Source organism: Rhinolophus sinicus, chromosome 2 (genome assembly GCF_057876585.1).
Source record: "Rhinolophus sinicus isolate RSI-liver-muscle chromosome 2, RSI-T2T, whole genome shotgun sequence".
Lineage (NCBI taxonomy): Eukaryota > Metazoa > Chordata > Mammalia > Chiroptera > Rhinolophidae > Rhinolophus > Rhinolophus sinicus.
Window position 1 is genome coordinate 7810386 of NC_142502.1, and position 21532 is coordinate 7831917.

The 21532-nt window shown below is 47.6% G+C and overlaps 1 protein-coding gene across 3 annotated transcripts in view; it reads left to right on the plus strand.

Annotated features, from left to right (window-relative positions):
- Nucleotides 1-21532, plus strand: part of EZR (ezrin) — a 50011-nt gene that overhangs the window by 22278 nt on the left and 6201 nt on the right. For all 3 annotated transcript variants that reach the window (XM_019749506.3, XM_019749487.3, XM_019749514.3), the window contains exons 3-8: nucleotides 2394-2477; nucleotides 7513-7608; nucleotides 8512-8786; nucleotides 9365-9448; nucleotides 10325-10471; nucleotides 18008-18104. In XM_019749506.3, coding sequence (XP_019605065.2) covers nucleotides 2394-2477; nucleotides 7513-7608; nucleotides 8512-8786; nucleotides 9365-9448; nucleotides 10325-10471; nucleotides 18008-18104 — 783 coding nt within the window. The remainder of the gene's footprint in view (nucleotides 1-2393; nucleotides 2478-7512; nucleotides 7609-8511; nucleotides 8787-9364; nucleotides 9449-10324; nucleotides 10472-18007; nucleotides 18105-21532) is intronic.

Sequence of the window (21532 nt, forward strand, 5' to 3'; positions counted from 1 at the left end):
ATCGCTGAGCTGCAGCCTTGCCGTCTTTGTTTGCGGTTACGTACCAGACTTCAGCTTGCCCTTGGTGGTTGGAGCACATGAAAAGTTCTGGAAAGGCCAGACCAACAAAAACGTAGCAAAATGCTTGTGTTGGAACTGCGGGGGGTCAGATTGAGCCCTTGTGAGGGGACGTGTAGTTTATACAGGCTATGCAGACCTCACTACGATACGTGTAATTTTTAAGAAGTTCACTGTCTATGTATTACTTACTGGCTTATGTCCAACCTCAGGAAAAGTTTTTACTGTTTATTTGCTTTTTCAAAGAGTTGTGTGAACTTTGAGTCAAATACGAACCTGATTCAGAATCTTAAAGTAGTTATTTTCTAAATTTCTGTTAATCAGTTTGCAAAAATGGTGTGATGGTCACATTTTAACGTTAATTATTAGCTTTGATTTCAGGAGGTGACATTTTTCTCACTGTCTCAAATTTAGAAGTGATCAAGATTTGGAATTTAGAGCCTGAAATCTATACATGGATTCTGGTATTTTGTACTTGTCACCAGGTTAGTGGCATTTGGTGCAAATTACTTGGTGTTTCAGTTTCTGAATCAGTAAGGAATACAGAAAGAAAAGCATATCTGAGGTCCTGTATTTGTCAGCTGCGCCCCTCCCACCCCCGCTTTAGGTTTGTTGTGTTTTTTGTTTGTTTGTTTGTTTTAACTTATTTTAAGTGTGTTTTTCCAGGACCCATCAGCTCCAGGTCAAGTAGTTATTTCAATCTAGTTGTGGACGGCACAGCTCACAATGGTCCATGTGGGGATTGAACTGGCAACCTTGGTATTAAGAGCACCTCGCTCTGAGCTAACCAGCCACCCCTGCTTTAGTTTTGAGTGTGATACTCATTGTGGGCTTATTTGTCAGTGATTTAGAGCTGCGTTTGTTACTGGAATATTCAACTGTGGGGCAGCTTTTCATATCTCTAATATGTGCCCTCGTAACCATAGTTAACAGAGATACTTGCTTTATGCTTCATAACAGCTATTTTGTGATTAAAAAAATAAATTATTGCCAGCAGGAAAAGAAAGAAACTTAGATTTTTATATTTTAATGTAATTAAAAAATTTAAAATATGCCCAATCTTGCTTCTCAGCAAACTTTAGTTTTTTAATTTGTAGAGTAGAGATTGGAGGGGAAACTTTTTTGACTCCGGAAAATTATGCCTCCCTTCTCTATTCCATAATATCCGTCCGAGAACCTTTAAGACGTACTGGATGTGTGTGTCTGAGTCTTGAGTGTTGATTTGCAAAGACTGATTTTGTTCCTGAAGTCAGAACTAACACATGCTGTCATGAATGTGTGAGTGTGTCATGCCCTGGCTGGATACTTAGACCTCTGTCGTCTAAATATTGGTACAGTTCGTCTGTCTTTGTTACATTAGCATCTGTGTTAGGAAGCACTCAGGACATGTCTCTCCAGCCATCTGTCTGCTTCACTTATTTATAAAATGGGGAGAAGCAGGCATTTCTTAATATTTTCCTTCTGGATAGTGATGTAAAGTGGCTCTCACATGGTAGTAAATCTTGGTTTTCTCTGCTGAAAATTTGAAAACTACCTCAAAATACAATTTTTTAAAACAACTACGTTCCAACAGGAGAGATATTTTTTTAAGGCCTTCCCATCACCAGCGCTTCAGTTCTCTGTGATCTTACCATCCTAATGATTCTTCCATTTTTGCATTTTACTATCATCTTTTGTCCAGATGGCTCTCACATATTTGCATTGATAGGATACGTACCATTTTGCTTGTCATATTTTTAATTTGAAGCAATTTTCCATGTTTCTACTATCTTCATAATTACCATTTCAAATCACTGTGCTATTCTGTCCTCTTTGATGTATCCAGCCATTGAACCATTTTCCTCTTCACTATTTAGATGGTTTCTAATGTTGCCGTAAACATTCTGGTCTATAGATCCTTCTCTCTTCCTTTCTCTGACGGCCTTGGTCTGAGTTCTCGGAGCAGGCTGGCCTCCCCACTGGTCACTTGGCTGTTGTAAGGGTCAGCGCGAGACGGTGTGCGGAAGACACGCCAACAGTTACCAAAGTGTTTTGTAGAAAAACAGCTTAGACCTAAGTGTGAATGTGCTTCACTAAAGAAAGAGGGCGCACGCTTGAATCCAGACTGTGTGCACCGCTGAGTCTCATCAGCTACCTCATGGTCGGCGCGCGCGCGCGTGTGTGTGTGTGTGTGTGTGTGTGTGTGTGTGTGTGTGGCGACCAGCGTGACGATGGATGGTGGAGAGGAACATACTCTCGCCATACTGCCCAGTAGTTGTGAGCTTATGTGGAAGTCTCGGATTGTTAAGAGAAAAGGACACTCAGTTAAGTGTAATTTGTTTTATTCCGTTTTCCAGATCAATGTCCGAGTCACCACCATGGACGCGGAGCTGGAGTTCGCCATCCAGCCAAATACGACAGGAAAACAGCTTTTTGATCAGGTTGGTCTCTGAATTTGCAAGTGAGAATTGCCATTTAGAAAACAACATTTGCAACATCTGAGTCATTTTGTTTGCTAAGTATATTCCTTGGTTTGCTGTCTGCTTTTCTTTGTAGAGCAGACCGTTTTTCCCGTCATCGGGATTCAATTGTGTAAACACTCCAGGGCTGGCCCATGTTCACCCCCCCCTGAGGGGGGGAAATTAGGGGACGCTCTAAAGTCTCCATCCGCACAAAGTCGCATCCAAAGCTCTGACTGCCTGCCCACCCCGGGGGGGGTCTTCATGGTCACCCTGGCTTTTTCTTGCCATCTGCTCTGCGGCCGGAATGCAGTGGGGGTCCGATGCTGCCCGAGGGAACAGACCATGAGGTCTGGGCTCCGCCTCTGCCTGGCCCTTTCTCCAGCTGTGAGCTCGCTCAGATGTCAGCAGACACTTTGTCCCTGAGCTGGGCAGCATGGAGCACATTCCTGCTCCTGGGGATTTCTTCTTGCAACCTGAAGATGAATGCACAGCATTTTAATAAGAACAAGGGACTCACCGTGAAGGCTGGGATAGTTCTTCATGGGACAGTTCCAAGCTTCAGAGAGAATGAGATCTGCTTCCTGGGCTAAGTAAATTCTGCTCGGGCTGAGGGCCAGTAGGAACAGGACCGGATGTGAGTCTACAAGTCACTTGAGCCGTACCTGTCTTCCCAGTGTTCTGCCACTTAGCACCACACCTGGAAATGGGAGTGGCCACTGGTTGGGAAGCTGGGAGGTGGGATTTTAGCAAATCGAGAAGCTGTAGGTGAGTTCCCTGTGCTTGGTGGGCGCTCCCTGCCTAGCCCTGTCCTGGGAGCAGCCCCTGTGAGAACTGCCCAGGTGACAGGGCGTAGCGCACCTCCAGCTGTCCCTGGCTCTCCCTGCGCTCTGGTTTTGAGGGCATTTCCTGGCTCTGCCTCACCCAATAAGGACAAAGACGTTGACTGTTCTGGGTGGGGCTGGACTTAAGGTGAAATTCTAAAGGTTTCTCCTAAAAGGTAATCCTGAAATACCCTGTTTTCCTAAAAATAAGACCTAGCCGCGGACCATCAGCTCGAATGCGTCTTTTGGAGCAAAAATTAATATAAGACCCAGTATTATATTATATTATATTGTATTAGGCCCAGTCTTATATTACGTAATATAAAATCGGGTCTTATATTAATTTTTGCTCCAAAAGACCCATTAGAGCTGGTGGTCCGGCGAGGACACAGGGCAGGTTGAGCTCCAGGCGGCACAGCAGTCAGAGCCCAGAAGGGGTCAGAGTCCGGGTGCTCGTTAGCTCTGCCTGCAGTCACCGGTCCCACGCTCCTGGAGCGTCCTTGTCTGTAAATGACGCTGCCCTCCACAGGTTTATGTTTAAAGCAGGGATGGCAGCTCTGTCTCAGGACAGTTACAGTTTTGGTGTATTAATCGTGTAGCTTCCCTTGTCTCCATCTTCCATGTTTCCTTCACATGTTGCTTCTCACAAGTTGTGTGAAGAGACGAATAAGAGTGGGCAGTACTTATGCTGAAAGAGACAGGTGCCATTATTTCTAACAAGACCCTGTTTCTGCTACTTGGGGGCCTTTGGAAAGGGAGGGAGGGAGGAGAGAGAGAGAGTCTTGCCTTGGTACCTTCCTCCTGTGTTTTGTTTCCACACACTTTTCTAACCATGCTTATGTGCTAGGCACTGAGCTGCACCCTTCACGAGAGTATCTCAGCTTCTCCGTCCAGGGTACCGCGTTGACAGAACTCCACATATCCCTAAATGCTGAATAATTGTATCTATTTGGTGTTTGCATTGGTTTCCAGCCAGGTGTTTTTCTAATACCACATTAGCTGCTCCCCAGTAGTGTGGGGCTACGGATTAACAGATATACACACATGGACCCTGAACTCAGTAGATAGGTTATTTAAAAAATGTAAACACAGAAATCCAGCCAACATGCCAGGTTTTGATACGCTCTGCATCCAATTTATTCCAAAGCTCATTGGGCTCCCATTAACCGTCCCTTTCAAGCATTGTATTACTCTTCCCCAGCCCAGAAAACAAAGTCCCCGAGTCCATATGCTGAAGACAAAGCAAGGCCAAGTCTCACTGTAACCACCATTCCCAAGTCGTCTTCCTGTCTAAATCTCAGCCAGCCTCCCAGAGAAAGGGAAGTAGTAGTGGACAAAAGATTCTAGATTCCCTCTGCCCTCCCTCCCTGCAGTGATGGGACCTGATCACAAAGCTCGCTGATAGAGTTAATGTTTAATTTTTTTTCAGTTTCGTGTATCCCTCATGAAAAATGCCATGTAACCTGAGAACGTTGGAGTTGGAGCAGACCTGGAAAATGACTAGGTCTGCATGTTGTAAATGAGGAAATGGAGGCTCAGAGAGAGCAAGCAAATTGCCCAAGGTCACACAGCTAGCTAAGGTCAAACAACTGGCTCCACTGCCTCTTAACCCCACTCACACTTGCCTTTTTGTCAGTCCATTTGTTTATCCTTCCAAGGTGGCACATGGCGCAGAGAAGTTCATTCCTTCATGTGCACAGGTGAGCAGAGGGCAGTCCCTCAGTGGATGCTCCCTGCGACCCGTGCCCCCAACCCTCAGCCAAGCTGGGCATGTTTTTTCCTTAATCTTTTAGGGTCTGTGGACTGAGCAGGATTCTGTCATTTCTCTGTTGTTCCATTTGACTCCCTTCTAGGTCTGGGAAGCTCATTCATGGGCCAACTGCCAGTCACTAAAATATGGTCCTTAAATGGAATAGGTTGTAAGTTAGTCGAACCCCTTCTCTCTACCCTGTCTGTTACTTAAGCTTCTTCTGCAGTAACCGGCCCCTGGCCCTGGCCCCGGTGCTATTGCTTTATCTGTGGTTGGATTCTAGTCCAGGGTTCTGGCTGGATGGAGCGTGTCAGAGGCCAGTGACCACACACGAGCCAGGTTCCCGGAGGAGCTGCGTAGTGCTTTTCCACCGCTGAAGTTTCTGAGGTGCCGAGGAAGGAGTTCTGCCATGTGACTCTGTGCCATTGTTTCCATCATCAAAAAGTATTTCCCGGCTGTTGTTTGAGATTGAATGAAGTAGACACATCCCGGCCCGTTTTCCTTTCCAAAACCTGCCACTAAACACCCCGCTGAGGCAGAGAGAAAGGAATAGACCAACATCCGTTCAGATTCTGCCTCCTGGTGAGGCTCAGCTTCAGGTTAAGCTGAGGACATTGGAGGGAACGCAGAGGTACGTTTTTCTAGGAACGTTGGGTTTCCCTTTAGGGGGACGTACCGGTTGGGTTTTAGAATGGGCTGCAGAAAGGAAGGTTGTTTGATTCTATTGTGTCGTTTTGGGGAAACCATAGGGGAGAAGTAGAGCTTTGGAACACACTGAGGACAGTCATCATGGAAAGCAATGGAAGAGGCACACCACAAAGACATGTGGCAGATCAGGGCGCCAGGGACAGCCTTTGACCGACAGCATGAAGGTCCTGGGTTCTGACCATGGCATGGTTTCCGAGTCTGACGTGCTCCGTGAAGGGGGCTGGCTACCTCCTAGCCGATGGAGAAGAGGAATCTGAGCTGTGGCCCTGAAAGTCAGCAAGGCTGTGGCAGGGGTAGGGGAGGTCCGTCAACTGGTTAAGACCCACGCTCAGGCTGCAGTTGGGTGGATGAAGTGGAAAGACTAGATTGGAGAGAGAATAATTGCTGTGTATGTGGGGCTTTCTTGTGCAACTTTGAAACAACCCAGAGAGTAAAGCAAGGCAGGTCTCATATCCAAATGATGAGATGGAGGTTTGTGGGGAATAAGATATTAGCAGAATTGGGCATAGAAAATGTCGTCTGCAGATGGGCTTTCTCTGCAGTCAGCTACCGTGAAAACAAGACATCGAGTTTCATAAAAGACTTGGGAGTAAAGCACCGTGTGAGTCAAAATTTCTTTCGTACCCGTCCCTGATGGGGAATCCTGGTTGTAGTGCGTCCTTCCCGGTTTTGGGTGAGTGGAGGGAGTGATGAGCAGGTCCGTCCTCGATAATAAACAGACTTGGAGCTCTGGCAAGATCTGGTCCCCCCCATGGATGAGGAAACAGGCTCAGAACAGGAGTTTATTTGGAATTTCAGGTGTTATTTTAAGCAAGTGTTCCAGATACCTGATTTGTCGTTTCTAGTGTATTCACTCCTCTTTTCCTTTAAATATGATAGAAGCCATATATTTGAAGAATGCTAACCTTTTTCTCGAAAAGCCTAACATTGTGTCATGGGACTTAACAAGTGCACAGCGAAGTTCTGGGACTCAGCAGCAGGTATCCACAGCAAGTGGCTTTTCTCTTTCCAAGACCACAGGCCGTTTTCCGTAGGACTATGGGGAGTTTTCAAATGTGGAATCCCTACTCTGACCCAGAGTTGAATTCTTCCTTCCTAGATCATGATTTCAAATTTCTGGAGGTTAAAAGAATGCTAGTCACCCCTGGGCATGTGAAGCTGAGCGTGCCCCGTCCCCTTTCCCTGCAATGTTGCCACCATCTGTCCCCTGCCTTTCTGGGACTGCTGGTTCCCCATTCCTAGTTAAGCAGGGTCCTGGGCCAACTGGCTGAGAGAGAGAGGCGGGCAGCCAGAAGAGGCCCAACTCTTCTTTGCTTCACGTTGGTAACTTCCAACCCCCTTTTCACGTGGGCACACCTGACAGGTGACATTCACACCTGTGACACACTTTCACTGCTGGACCCTAGGTTGCACCCAGTTAGCTGTTCCCCATCACTCACCTGGTTGTCTTTACTCAGGAAAACAGAATGAAGTACAGAGGAGTAGGAGTGAGATTTTATAAGATGTTAAGATTTTGTAAGATTTCACATTAACGCTGAATCTGTTCACATTTATATTAAAAATGATCGTTCGTGGCTTTGGGGTAGTTGCCTGGGGTAGTAATAGGTTCCTCCAGACGGTGCCGGCGAGGCCTGCTCGGCCTGACTGCCTCACCACGTGACGCGACGGTGGCCCCCGTTAGCTGCTGCCCTCTTAGTTCCTTGTGACGTCTCACCCCGCCGTCTCTCTCACACAGGTGGTTAAGACCATCGGCCTTCGGGAAGTGTGGTACTTTGGCCTCCAGTATGTGGATAACAAAGGGTTTCCTACCTGGTTGAAACTTGATAAAAAGGTAAATCAAAGTTAACTATTTACAGGCTTGTTGATTGGGTGTTGGTCCACTCCACTGACATTGAAAAGACTCTGTCTTTTGTTTTTGTTCCTTTATATTTGTGTAAAAGTTTTTTACAGACAAAAAGGTTGCAGTTTCCACTAAAGGGATATTGGTTGGAAATTAGATCCTGGCGTTTCTCCTACTGCTATGTTCACTCATTGGAGCATAGGATGATTAATTGCTTATTAGCTTTTAGTTGACCTTAGGTGTGTTTTTTTCAATGAGACTGTTAATCTTATAAATCATGAATTATCTACTGCTTTGTAAGAACCTGTTATTGCTTTGTATGAGCCTACAGTAGATTGTCTTCCAGCTCTACAGACTGGATAATTCCAGTAACAATTATAAAGAAAAGCAACAAGCTAAATGTGTTTTTTGTAAACAATTTGAAAAACGTCGCATTTCCCAAACCCCTGGTTTCTTCCCACGTTACTATAGCAAGTCAGGAGGGCGACAAGAGATGTGAAACGGGAGACGTGAGGAATTATTACAGTAAATTCCATGGTCCAGGGTAGACTGGCCACGTGGCAGATGCCAGGTTCATTGGTCATCAGGGCAGGCAGGTGTTTCCATATTCAAGTTTTCTGGAATTGCTGTCATCGTCCCTGGAATCAAGGCTGGGCTAGTAGCTTGGTGGGTCAGTAGGTGGCTATTGCTAGACTTCCCAGCTAAGTGTGGGAGTGTAATAGGACTTTTTAACTGGCCTTATTTTGTCTTACATGCTAAAAAGGTGACTTTCAGAATGAATATTCTAGAAACTGGCCTGCAGGACCCTTTTGAGTCAGTGATCAGAAATCTGTGTTTGGGGTGGCAGGTCTTTGTCTTCTGAACGCATAGTGAGAGTTTGGCTCTGTCATCCAGGTGTCAGCCCAGGAGGTCAGGAAGGAGAATCCTCTCCAGTTCAAGTTCAGGGCCAAGTTCTACCCTGAAGATGTGTCTGAGGAGCTCATCCAGGACATCACGCAGAAGCTTTTCTTCCTCCAAGTGAAGGAGGGCATCCTCAGCGATGAGATTTACTGCCCTCCTGAGACCGCCGTGCTCCTCGGCTCCTACGCGGTGCAGGCCAAGTTTGGGGACTATAACAAAGACACGCACAAGTCCGGGTACCTCAGCTCCGAGCGCCTGATCCCCCAGAGGTGAGCAGGTGGCCAGGCCCAGGAAAGGCTGGTGGTGAAGCCGCAGTCAGAAAGCACAGGGTTTGTCAAGGGCAAGTGCGCCCTCGGGCTGGGGGGCAGGTCATTTCCTAATCGGGGTGTTTGCACTGACCCAGCACAGCGTCTCCCCTAAGGCACCATGAGCCACCGGAACAGGGTCTGATAAAGAAACAGCAGGAAGGGGGCCGTTCCTCATGGAGCCGATGAGCTACCGTGTCAACTGGGGCTGTTACAGCTTAAGCAGTCTTCTCGTGGCCTGATGGCTTCCCTTTTCCTGGTGTATAATAATTTGGCCCCTGTTAGGTCTGGCTTTATTCACTAATGGTCACATAAATTACCCCTTTTGGAAGAAGAGACCTCTTAAAATACCTTTTAAAAAAATTTCCCAGTAAGTCTGGGTTCGTCTTGTCCCAGGTTCTCTAAGTCTTCCAAGTGGCTAGTTGTCCTAAGTAGAAATGCCACACATTAGGAAGTAGAAACAAATGCAGTGCATGGTGGCTTTATTTAAAATTTGAAAAGTTGGGGGTGACGGTGCTATGCTCTCTTTTTTTGTCATCCAGAGTCATGGACCAGCACAAGCTCACCAGGGACCAGTGGGAGGACCGGATTCAGGTGTGGCACGCCGAGCACCGGGGCATGCTCAGGTGAGTGCTGACTGGACGACCACAGCCCGTCTGGCCTGTCTGCTTTGCCTGTGTCCCCAGTTAGGGTCCTCGAGGCCAGCGCAGCCTGGCAGAGCTGAAAGGTAACGAGCAGCAGGTGAGGGTTTTTTTCTTAAGCAAAGCCAGGTGTTGTTGCCTGGGGTACGAAGCAGCTTAGTTTAAGCTTTCGGGCCCTGTGCTCTTTCCCTCTTGTGTCTAAAACTTCCTTTTAGTCAAGGAGGCAGGAGCATTGTTCACAAGCCATCGGACTTATTTTCTTCTCTGTCAGAGGTGCTGGTTTCTTCATTGTCTCTAAAGCGGCTGCCTTCAGAGGTGTGTGTAAATGGAAAAAATTGATCCTAAGTGAGAGATACTTGCTATTAAGTATAAGAAATGGCCAGGATCTCTGTTGTCACAGAGCCGTCAGCAGGAATTCTGTGCATTGTCCCAGCCGCACACGCTTGTTTGCACTTGGGGCTGCAGAGACATGTGTCCTGAGTTTCCTGTTGGAGCCAAGCACATTTTGTGGGAGGAAGTAACTCGAAGGCCAAGCCGTGGCTGCTAGTGAGGCGGACAGCGGGAGCCCCTGAGGCCTCATGTAGGCCAGACAGCAAGAAAGATTGTGCCTGGCAGTGCGATGGAAAAAGAAAATCTGTCCCGAGAAACCAACATGAGTCAGCTGAGTTCCTTGAGAATGTGCAGTACGTCAGTGGTCAGGTCCAGGACAGCCTGGGGCACAGGCGTGGATGGCCAGCGGCTGAAGCACACACAGCGGGCGGCCCCTCCCACGCCAGCTGCCTTACGTTTCAGGTACTGGTAGTGTTGCTGATGATATCGCGTGCGCTGGTAACGATGCCCATGTTTGTTCTCCCCAACCAGAGACAGTGCTATGTTGGAGTATCTGAAGATTGCCCAAGACCTGGAAATGTATGGGATCAACTATTTTGAGATAAAAAATAAGAAAGGAACAGACCTCTGGCTTGGAGTGGATGCCCTGGGACTAAATATTTATGAGAAAGACGATAAGTGAGTTGAACTTTATAATTATCTTTAGTTGGTGGGGTATCGGGCCTGGAAACAATGGAGAAAATGGCAGTTATGCATGTGGGTTACTTTTGAAGTGTTTGTCTGGCAGCTGACTGGCCCAGTGTGTGAATCTAAGGGCTTTTTGACTGTGACATGGTCCCAGCAGAAGTTGGCTCAAAGCTGTGCATTATTTCTCTCCTGTCACCGTGGCCTGTTTACTGGCACATGAGGGGCCCCGCACGGAGACCACGAAGGTCTGGGACCTCATCTCCTCCCCAGCCCCGCTCCCAGCTGCCAGCACCCCCAGAGCTAACGCCCAGGCAGCCTGGCAGTGCTGGGTGTCTGGAGCTTTGTACTAATCCAACCAAGAATATTTATAGATTCTGTAAACAATAGCCTTTATATACAGACAATTTAGCTAAATCCTATGATACTGCAGGAGGTATTTAATTGCCTCATGTTACTTGGGTCTGTTGAGTGAGGTATAAAGCAAGCTGGGCATGTCTCATTTCGAGCGAGAAATGAGACTTCCCTGTGACTCCCTTTGCCCTTCCCTGTGGTGACAAACACTGACTGTTCATAGACCTGTTTTCTGCCAAGAAGCTGGATACACAGAAAACATTCTAATGCAAAGAGGGCAAGTCTTCTGACGTGGTTCCCTGAGCTCACAGGATAAGTCTAAGCTCTAGATTCTTCCGATCACATGCTACCTGAATTTAAGAAGCAGCAGGAGGAAACTCTCTTCTGGAACGAGAAGGAGCGGCTCCTTATCCCAGGAATGTCGCTCTGACGGGCTCCCCTGAGATGCCCTGCTTTAGCTGTGAGGCTCAGGTCCTGGAAGGAAGGTGCCAGGCAGGAGTGCTCCCGGGGCCTTACTGCTGAGCCGGACCCTTGGGCCTGTGTTCCTGCTTCCATGGGTGCAGGCAGGCGACCCCCAGTTACGGGATGTGTGCAGGCCCCTGTGACGGCACAGAGCCCAGGCTGCGCCACGCTCCTGGTTCCGTTCCTTCAAGCCATGGCTCTCCCGCATTTCCTGCCTTTGTCTCAGGCAGCCCACCTGTGTGCAGGTGTTAATGCTCTCAGCTCCCCCACACCCCAGATTTCTCAAAAAGAACCCTCTCTGGCATTCATGAGGGGAGTGGCACTGCTTTTGACAAATGATACCACATGAAGAATCTATAATCCTAGCCACCTGTATTCTTGCCAGAACCCAAAGTACAGATACATTTCATTTGGGCAGGGACCTAGGGACCTGGCTCAGACGTCCCTACACCCTCCACTTACTGGTGAATTAGATAGAGGCATGCGTAGGACCCTCCGAGGAGAATCACCGTCTACTGGAAGAATCTAGGTCCATGATATGCTGATTCGAGAATCATAGCACCTCTTCTAGAACCTAGAAGTGGGTTACTGGGGACTGCTGTCTGCTCCTCCCTGATTGCGGTAGGGCCAGTGTTGTAGAGACTATTGTAGAGACTTGACCAGTGTGAGCAGTGTGGGAATTTGGACTGGGAGGCCAGTCCGAGGTCCTGCAAGCCCGAGTAGGAGGCTGGTTGATTGACACGGCCCTGCCCAGGAGCAGCGCACTGAGTAAGAACACTGCGGCCTCACAGGATTCTATGTGGGAAACTGCCTGCTCTTTGAACTCGTTCTTGAATGACCAGATTTTGTAACATAGCCATGGCCATGGCTGTCCAAACAGGTTTTTCAAGCTGCAAGAAACAGCCATAGGCAGGAACTTGCTGATGTCAGCCTGTAACTACCCCCAACCCACGCAAATGTTCATTTTTTCCAAGTAAAATTTGAGCTGCACTGTTCCTTCAGAACTGTTCCTGCTCCCCCTCTCCGATCCCCCCATTTTAGCAGTGAAACTGGCAGTCCTCTCCCCCCCCCCCAAAAAAAAGGGGCCTTCTCCCCAAAGAAAACACTGGGGCATGGGGTCGGTCTCACTTCCTCCATGCTCCTGAAGACATCCCTCTTCAATTATGGAAAAAAAACCAACCAGTCAATCAATAGGCCCAACTTCTCCTTTTAAACAAATATTGACAACCCGGTTTCCAGGATAAGCAGGAAATTGTGACTCAAGTCTGAGGAATGTTGCGACAACTCTTCACTTTGTTAAGTGTTGACTTATTACCCTTAGCAATAGAACCAGCAGTGGCGCGTTGGAAGTTCTTGGACCATTGTTCAAGAGAAATTGGATATACTGAGTATGTAAGTTGGATGATAAGAGACTTAGTGCGCCCTGCAAATAAACAGATGCATCTTTACTAAATGCTTTTCTTTTTAGTGTTAAATATGCTGATTGGGAAATGTCTCTTGGGGTCTCCTTTTCATTATATACATAACCATTAAGTGGGAGCAGGTAGGACTTGAAAGCATTTGTCTTTTTCTTTCTTTCTGTAAATCCTTAGGTCAGAAGAGGAGGGAACAGAGAGAGGGAGGGAACTGGCAGACCCAGACCCCTCCTCGGAAGGCATTATCAGCTTGGGAACAGAGAGAGTTCAGAGTAGCTGTGTTATAATTCTACTTGGCATCCTCAGACCAAAAACAAAACAACAAAAACAAAACAAAACGAGAGGAACCTGATCCTGCCTGAAAGTTTCTTCTGTCCTTTGGGAGCAGTTTTTCCTCTCCGTGGGGCTCCCTGCATTGTGTGGGTCTCCGAAGCTCGGAGGTTCTGGCTGTGCTGTGGGCTCAGGGCTCTAGCAGGCCACTTGATTGACCCTTTAAGGGAGAAGATGCTGGAAAGGGCTACAGACAAGCTGGGGGCTGAAATAAGAATCAAGTGTCTTTTCCCTTAAATTCCTTATGCAGAGTTGTAAATCAGATATTCTGATTTATATTTCCCTTTTTTTTTTTTTTTGCTTTAGAAATGATGTTTCAAGCATATTATAGTAACTAGCCATTTTAAATAAATTATTTCCAGTTTCTAAAATTATGCTTATTAGGCAGAATATGTTAATTTTGGTTATTTGGGGGTGGGGGGAGGTGTCACATCTTTGTGCCTTATCACTGGCAGCTTACCTATAAGGGAGGAGAGTACCAAGCAGTGGTTTTGCTTGGTGTGGGTTTGTTTTACCAGGTGTGTTGGGATCCCGGTTGTCGGACGCTCTCCTTTCTGGTCTTTGGAACTCTAACTTGAACATGGAACAGACAGTTTTCCGAATCACTTAGTCTCTTGCAGAAGTTTGCTATTGCAAGGGGTCAGTCAGATCACCTATAGTAAGAAGTTTTAAAGGACACCTCGACTGGCAGAGGAGAGAGTTTAGGCACATGCCAGGGGCCTCTTAAGATTGACCCTACAGCAGGCAGTAGCGAGGGGAGGTGGGGGGAGAGTTCCTGAGGGGCCTGCCCTGCCGAGAGCAGAAGCACCCCCTGGACTGGCCCCTCCGGAAGCAGGAGGACACAGCCAGATCAGTGAGTCTTTTCTTCCACTGTGAAAATGTAGGCAGAGCTTTTTCCAGCCCTGTTATCTGCCCCATCGTGGCCTCGAGGCGATGACTTGGCAGTTCTTCCCCATCGGTGGAGCACACAGCGGCCTCCAGCCCAGCCCACCACCCCAGCCTTAAACTTTCTAAATGAAAAATTTCCAACAACTTCCAAAATGGAGAGGATTTTACAGTGAGAGCCATGTGCCTGCAACCAAGGTTCTGCCAGAGTGTTCATTGGCTGAATTTAGACAAACATATACCTGTAAAATTCACACTCATCAAGATGTAGCACATTATCATCACCCTTAGTGGCATATTTTGAATTAAAATTCTTTAACTGTCCATTTTGAAATCATTTCGGACTTTTAAAAGGTTTCAAAACTAGTAACTACAAAGAACCCCCATATGCCCCTCACCCAGCTTCCCCAGATGTGCACAACCACAGTCCAAGTGCCGAAACTCAGGACGGTAGTTAACATTGTACGACACTGACAGTCTGTCGACGGTGTTGCCATCGTAATCAGGTGTCCACTGACATCCCTCTTCTGCCCAGGATCTCACCTGGAGTCCCACCTGCCTTGAATTGTCACGCCACCCCAGTTTCTTCCCAACTGTGACAGTTCACAGTTTGTCGGGACCATGACACTTTGGAAAAGTACTGGCCCTTGACTTCGTAGAAAGTCCCTCAACTTGGAACTGTTTTCTCCTGATTGCAGTCGAGTTCTGCACTTTGGGCACGGATTCCCAGACACATGCTGTCGGGCCCTCCCAGGGCCTTGGGAGGCAGCCCGTGGGTTGGATACCTTAGTGCTGGCGGTGGTAACCTTACCGCTGGTCAAGGTGGTGTGTGCCAGGCTTCTCCTCCGAGAAGTTACTGCCTCGTCGATGAGTATATTTGGGGGAGAGACTTTGAAGCTATGTAAATATCCTGTTATACTGTCATCTGTTCATTCTAGCATCCCTTGATGAGTCTTCCATGAAACTATTACTCTGGTATTTGGGAAATGGTCTTATTTTTAATCCCTTTTACGTGTATTAATTGGAATTCGACTGTAAGGAGCCAGTTTCTCTTCTCCATTTCTTTGTTTTTATTACTAGTTTCAGGTGCACAAGACAAAGCAAAACTTAGACGTTTCTCGTTTATATCCCTCACACTGTGTGAACCCCCCTCCCCCCATCCACTATCCCTCTGTACATTCCCCAAATTAATTTTCAAAACCCCGTGGTCATCTTGTGGTTACCGACTATTTTCTAAACCTCTCACCTTCCCCTTATCCCCACCCCTCCATTTCTTTGTTTTGTTATTTCTGCTAATATAGACTCATGAATATTTGTTTCATTCCCTGGGCTATAATCTAATACTGTTATTATTTTGTTGCTCAAATTGTTTGAGATTTGCCTTTATCAGCCCTTGTTAGTTAGCTCCTGTGCCCTTTCAATATGACCCCATTATTTTTTGATCAGTTCTTTTCACCTGAAAATATTCAGGATTGTCTTGTACTTTTCCTGCTCGAGGCCTGGAATCAACTATTTCTCCAAAGAGCTCTAGTCCCTGTTATTTAAGAATCTCACTTTTTTTAGAAAAAAGAACGTGTGGCCCAAGCGTGGACAGACTCACAATATAAATCCTTTAGAACTCTTCTCTATGGGTCCTTCGCCATTCATGTCCCATGTGTGAACTCTTTAAAAAAAGAGAAAAAGAAAGAAATCCTTGTAGACATTAATTTTCTAACTATGGTCAAGAATTAAAGGAGGTTCTTTAACTTATAAGTGAGTCATAAGTTCCATGTTTAGTCTTCATCTTTTGATTCTGCAATCATGCTTATGAACGGCTATAAATTATTATGTGAGCTTTCAGAGTCTTAAAAAGACAAACTTTCCAGACACACCAAAAAGCAGAAGGCTGGAGCCCATGGTGACAGGATGCCCAGCCCTTGAAAGAAAGGTGCCTCTCTAGCCTGCAGGTCCATGTATTTTAGGATTAGAAACTGTTGGGAGGCCTGTAGAAAGCGGGGAGCCAGAGAGCAGATCCTTGCCTCGTTCAAGGTTTGGGAGTTGGAAATCCGACCCGCAGTGTTGACGGTACAGCTAAGAACTGGACAGCAGTCGCTTGGTTCCCAGCTCCTGTTGCTACAGGATATTGCTCTTGTGTTTTGGAGGATAGGACTCCGAAACAAGTGCCTGCTTGCTGCCACTCTTCCAGCCTTGGCTTGTGAGGGCAGAGGTCGAAGTCAGTGGCAGGACCAGGTGACACCCTGAGTTCCTTCCAGTGGTCAGGGACCTGTAAACAAAGTTACCTTGTTAAAAATTCTTTATATGAAGCTAAAATAACAACCATCTCGCTGCATGTTTGTGTGAGTGCTACGAAGCCCGTTGGCCGGACGTGTTTCAGCAGGCGTTGGTCCTCCAGGACAGGGCTCTAAAACGGATGTGGACCAAAAAGATCTGGCAGTTACAACCATAGCCTGGCCAGTGTCCCGGCATCATCCCTCCAGGTGTGCTTGTCCTGTGTCCCGAAAGAGCCATCTGTAGGGCTTAGGTGCCCTCTCCTGGCTTTCAGAGGCCACCCCCACCCCCACCTGGACCTGGCTTATGTTGTTATGGCAAGACCTACGTTGCCCATCAGTGTTTCTTTAAACATGTCGGTAGGCTGTAGAGTCCTCCCACCGCTGCTGTTTTCTAAATTAAAGTTTTTATGGCATGTGGGAAAGGACTGACTGTTTCTGATGGCAGTGTCTCTAGTGGCTTGGGGATCTGTGTTACATCTAGAATGGTATCCATGGTGAAAAGTGGTGGAGGAAGAGGGTGGGGCTCCTGGTCGGCAGAGCAGTGTGGTCTTGAAATCATAGGAACTTCCCCAGGAATGCTAGCTTAAAACGCCCGAGTCCAGCTAGTAGTGGAGTGGTAGTGATCAAACAGCACAGGATGGGGGCTTTTGTTAGGGGTATATAGTCTGGCGGTGGCTCCGAAGGTGGAGGATGACCGGGAAGGGAAATGCGCGTCACCAAGAACCGGAAGAGCAGAATCCATCCCAAGCCCTCAACCCATCAAGAGGATACAACAGTCGTAAATACGTGCACTCCCAGCACCGCAGCCCCTAAATAGATCAAGCCAATATTGGTTATCTGAAGGGAGAAATAGACGACAACACAGTAACAGCAGAGGCCTTCAGCGCCCCACTTCAGCAATGGATGCATCATCCTGACAGAAAACCAACAAGGAAGTGTTGGGTTTGAGCCGCACCAAGCCCGTTTCCGTTTCCGTGAGTGAGCAGCCCCTCTGAGTACAGTACAGCACGTGTAGCGAACACAAGGCGAGAGCTCTGCCATCAGAAAGCTTCCCAAAGAGCTAAGTAATAGCGCAATAATTTAAATAGCGTGAAGAGAACAGTTTGTGTAGCATAAGAGACTGCAGGCTGAGCGGGGAAAGCCTGTTGAGGGAGAGCGAGCTGGCCTCACGCGTGCAGGTCGGGGTGAGTAGAGAAGGAGGGGCCCTTCCAGGCAGGGCACCGCCGTGAAACCCCGTGTTGGAAGGATGGCGTGAATCAGGAAGCTGGGGCTAGCTTAGAAGACTTGGATGCTAAGTTAAGGACTGTGGGTTTCACCTTGTAGAAATGGGGGAGGGGTGTTAACATTTTTGAAGAGGAGAATGGATTAACTAAAAGGAACAGTCATCGGACCAGCAAACTGAAACCAGGGTTCTGGCAACAAGGAATCGGTTACAAGGCTGCTGGCGTGTAAGAGGTGGGATTAGGATGGTGATGTGGGAATGCCAGAGATTCCCGACAAAGGATGGAAGGATGGGCATGGTTAGAAACCAAAGTTGATTTCAAGATTACAAGCTGGGGTGACTGGACGCAGTGAGATACCCAAAACTGAGAAAGACTAATGTTAAGTGGGAACTTACTGAGGTTTTCTGGAGCTTGAACCTGACAGTCACCTGACTTACCTAGGACAGGTAGGCACTTTTGGTCATGATGTATATTATATATTATGCTTCCTGGGCTAGCTTTATACTCTGTAAAATTGAACTAGAAATACAAAGGCTAGTTTGCAAACCTCTCTTAAACACATCTAACCTTAACCCACTTTTTTAACCTCAGGTTAACCCCAAAGATTGGCTTCCCGTGGAGTGAAATCAGGAACATCTCTTTCAATGACAAAAAGTTTGTCATTAAGCCCATCGACAAGAAGGCACCTGTAAGTTCATGTGGATTCTTCTCAGGGGTTACTGTTTTTCGTTCTAACAGCCAGATGTGTTTTCAGGACATATCAGATGTCTGCCTAAGTGACAAGGAGCGGTGGTGACCTGTGAGGGTTGGGGGGCATTGCCAGCAGGTTACACTGAGAGTCAAGGATTCCTCAAGCCATGCGACTGACCATTGCAGTGGGAGGTTATTGTGGAGGCCAGATGGCCATCAAAAGCTAGCTGACTGTCACCTAAGTTTCAGATGTCTTCATTCCTTACAAAGAAAAGGGCAGTTCTGAGTCGTTGACCTTTGCCAAATGATAAGCATTTCTAGGCTTGTGAAATGTGCGTGTTCGTGTGGAAAACCAGCAAAGCCTCCAAGTCTGTGTGCCTGCTATGTGGGGCTCACGTACCTGCCTGGAGCACGGATGACAATTGCTGCAGGCCTCAGGGGCCGGAATTTGACTTTCAGAGCTGCCCTTGCCACTTGCCCCTGCTAGGGAAGGTCAGACTTGCGTCCAGAGCATTGCAGATGCCCACAGAACACCTGCACCTCACCTGCGACTTCTCTGGTGCAGATCTAGGCCTCTGCTCTTCTTAGCTCACCAGCCCCTGCCCCTCAAGTGATCGTTACCCAGGCACCTTCACGCTGGTGCTGGGGTCACAAACGTCCCCTCGCAAAGATGAGACTTGTGGGCAGTCATCCTGGGATGACATCCTGGGATGACTAGCCAGAAGTAGGGCTTCACATCCTAGACTTTAAAGAATACTGAATGTCATTTAATAGCTGGAAAGAGAGCACATTATGGAAATTTGGTTTTATTGTTTGTTCTCAGAAAATTTAAGACATACATACGTACTATCGTGTGGCGGAATGGTGGGGAGTTTGTTTTCTAATCAGAAATCTGGTTCTTAAAAACATGGCCACTTGAAGAAACTCGGTTATCCTCCTCCTTAGAGCCTGTTCTGAATTTTACCAAAATTATAGCTTGGAAAGGACTTTGTGTCTCATGTAATTTTTGTTCCTTAGTTACAGTGTTAGGCTTAGGGAGGCAAACATGGGCTGCGCTCCAGGCTGGACGTCTGGGAGCCCTCCTGGGCTTGGGCACTGCTTGGCAATGGTCATCAGCCCCCGTGGAACAGCGTGTGGCAGTATTGCCCAGCTGCCCCTCCCTGCATATGGGTTAGTCCTGCCTAAGTGAAAAGCAGAGGTCTCGGCTCTGAAAGTATTTTGTTTTTTATTGAAAACGTTTCCTGCTGTTTGTGAGCTCTTGACTCCTCCACGGGCAGCTGCAGTTATTTAAAATTAAACTAGCATTTCATACAGACGCTTGAGCTCCATGATAACAGGGCACATTAATGTGCAGCACACGAACCAAGGGTCATCAGGTACCCGTGCTGTGTGGACGTGAGACGGGGACAGTTGGGAGACCGAGAAGACCCTGAAGTCCCCACGTAGGCTGCCGTCTGCTCAGGGAGATGTTGCTAAGTTTTCAGAACCTTTTATTCTCTTTTTGATTTGACTGACAGAAGCAGGAATTCTGGACTGTTTAAGAATTGTTGTGTTTTTTAAATTTGGTGTTTAGCTTTTAAAAAGCTGCAGGATAATTCCTGATCATATAACCCCAGCAGACAATGATAACGCATCTAGTTGCTTTATCCAGGTGTACTTTTACCACATGATAGAGCTATGTGAGGCCGTTACTTACAGGAAAAGCAAAACAAAACCCGCAGAGAAATCTGCATACTACGTGTCAGACACCGTTCCAGGGCTGTGTACACAGTGTGACCAGGCCGGGGTCCCCACCCTCATGAAGCCCTTGCTCTAGTGGGAGAGGTGGATGAAAACAGGTACACCAGTGTGGCAGTGAATTGAACAATGTAGGTGTCATTAAATAGCAAATCAGCAATCTCCTTTGCTATTTAAAGGAGACGGGGCGACCAGGGACAGTGAGAGCAGGGATTGCTTCAGATGGTTGTGTTGGGAAGGCCCCATGGAGGAGGCGGCCTTTGCCCAGGGTCACGCCGTGGGTGGTGTGATGTTAGGAGCTGGTGAGGGACCCGTCCCTATACTCTCCACACCTCCCAGGGCAGCACTGCCCAGCCTCAGTCTTTGCCTCTGGGACCAAAAAAAAAATCAAGTTTCCAAGTTTGAACTTTTCTGTAAGAGCCAGAAAAGGAAACCCCGGGGGTTGAGTTGACTGGCTGACAAGGCACAGGATTCCTTATCAGCCCCACGCCATGGTTTCTACAGCGAACTCACAAATGAGCCATTGTCCAGACCTGCTCCCTGTGACCCGGAGTTTCCCTCATAAAAGCCGGTTTCTCCTCCCTGCCAGTTCACACACTGCCATGTTGTGAGTCTTGTGATGGGACCTTAACTGTCATAAATGTTCCAATACTGCCCAGGTGGCCCTGTGAGGGGCCAAGACCTGCTGTCCCCCCCAGAAAAGGGCCTTTTGTTCCTGTGGCCTCATGGGAAAGGCAGAGGCTCTCAGGCACCTAACTGTTTAATCGCTTTGAAATGTTGAAGAAAGGAGAACTTGCATTTATTTCACTGTGACCAGCTCTGTGCTCAGCTTCTTTCACCATGACCTTGGCCCTTACCCCCCCCCCCACTCCCCTCCCTGGGCTGAGGGGTCCCTGATGGGGGGAGGGCCTGTCCTAGGCGTTTTCCTGGTTCACTCCTTGACCACTTGGAAGGTTGCTTTTGGATTTGTTTCCTAGAACTTTTCCTTGTGCCTGGAGTTTTCATTTTCACGACATCCGTTCTCTGCCAGAGTTTAGGATGCCTGCCCCAGGTCTCGGCAGTGTCGTGGTTTTGCCTTAGGAGACATTGGCTGGAGACTTGGATTTAGAAATTTTTAATAATTGATACGGTTTTCAGATTTCGTTTTTAACTTGAAGTGAGAAGCTGACCTTCAAAGGCAGCGTGAGGGATTTCCTCCACCTCCCTGCCACACGCAGGCTCGCAGGACACGCACTCTCCCCTGTTCTGTTCCCAGCTGTCTCTTGATTTTTCAAACTGACTGTTTTCTAAGGAGGAGTTGATGCTAATCAGAGTTCCTTTGCAAATACTTCAGAGCCACAGTCAAGACCTATTTGGGTAGCATGCCTGCCTGTGCAGCCAAAACACAAGGTTGTTTTCTCTTGTGTAATAAGAGACAGGTGGGTAATAAAAACACCTGTTTCTCCCAGCCCCGCGGACACCTCCTTGGGAAACCCGATGACTTAATAACAATGTGTGAAACCCCAAGGAGCACCCCACCCAGGAAGTTTGTGGGCTCTCGGCCTTGACATTATTCTGTCCCCAGTGTTTCTGGAACAGCTGAAAAGGCCAAGAAGCTAAGTAGGTCCTTCTTGGGCGTGTTGATTAGCCTGTCACACGCATTCCTTCAGGTTTCAGAACTCGATGTGGAACGTAGGGCACTGTTTCTTT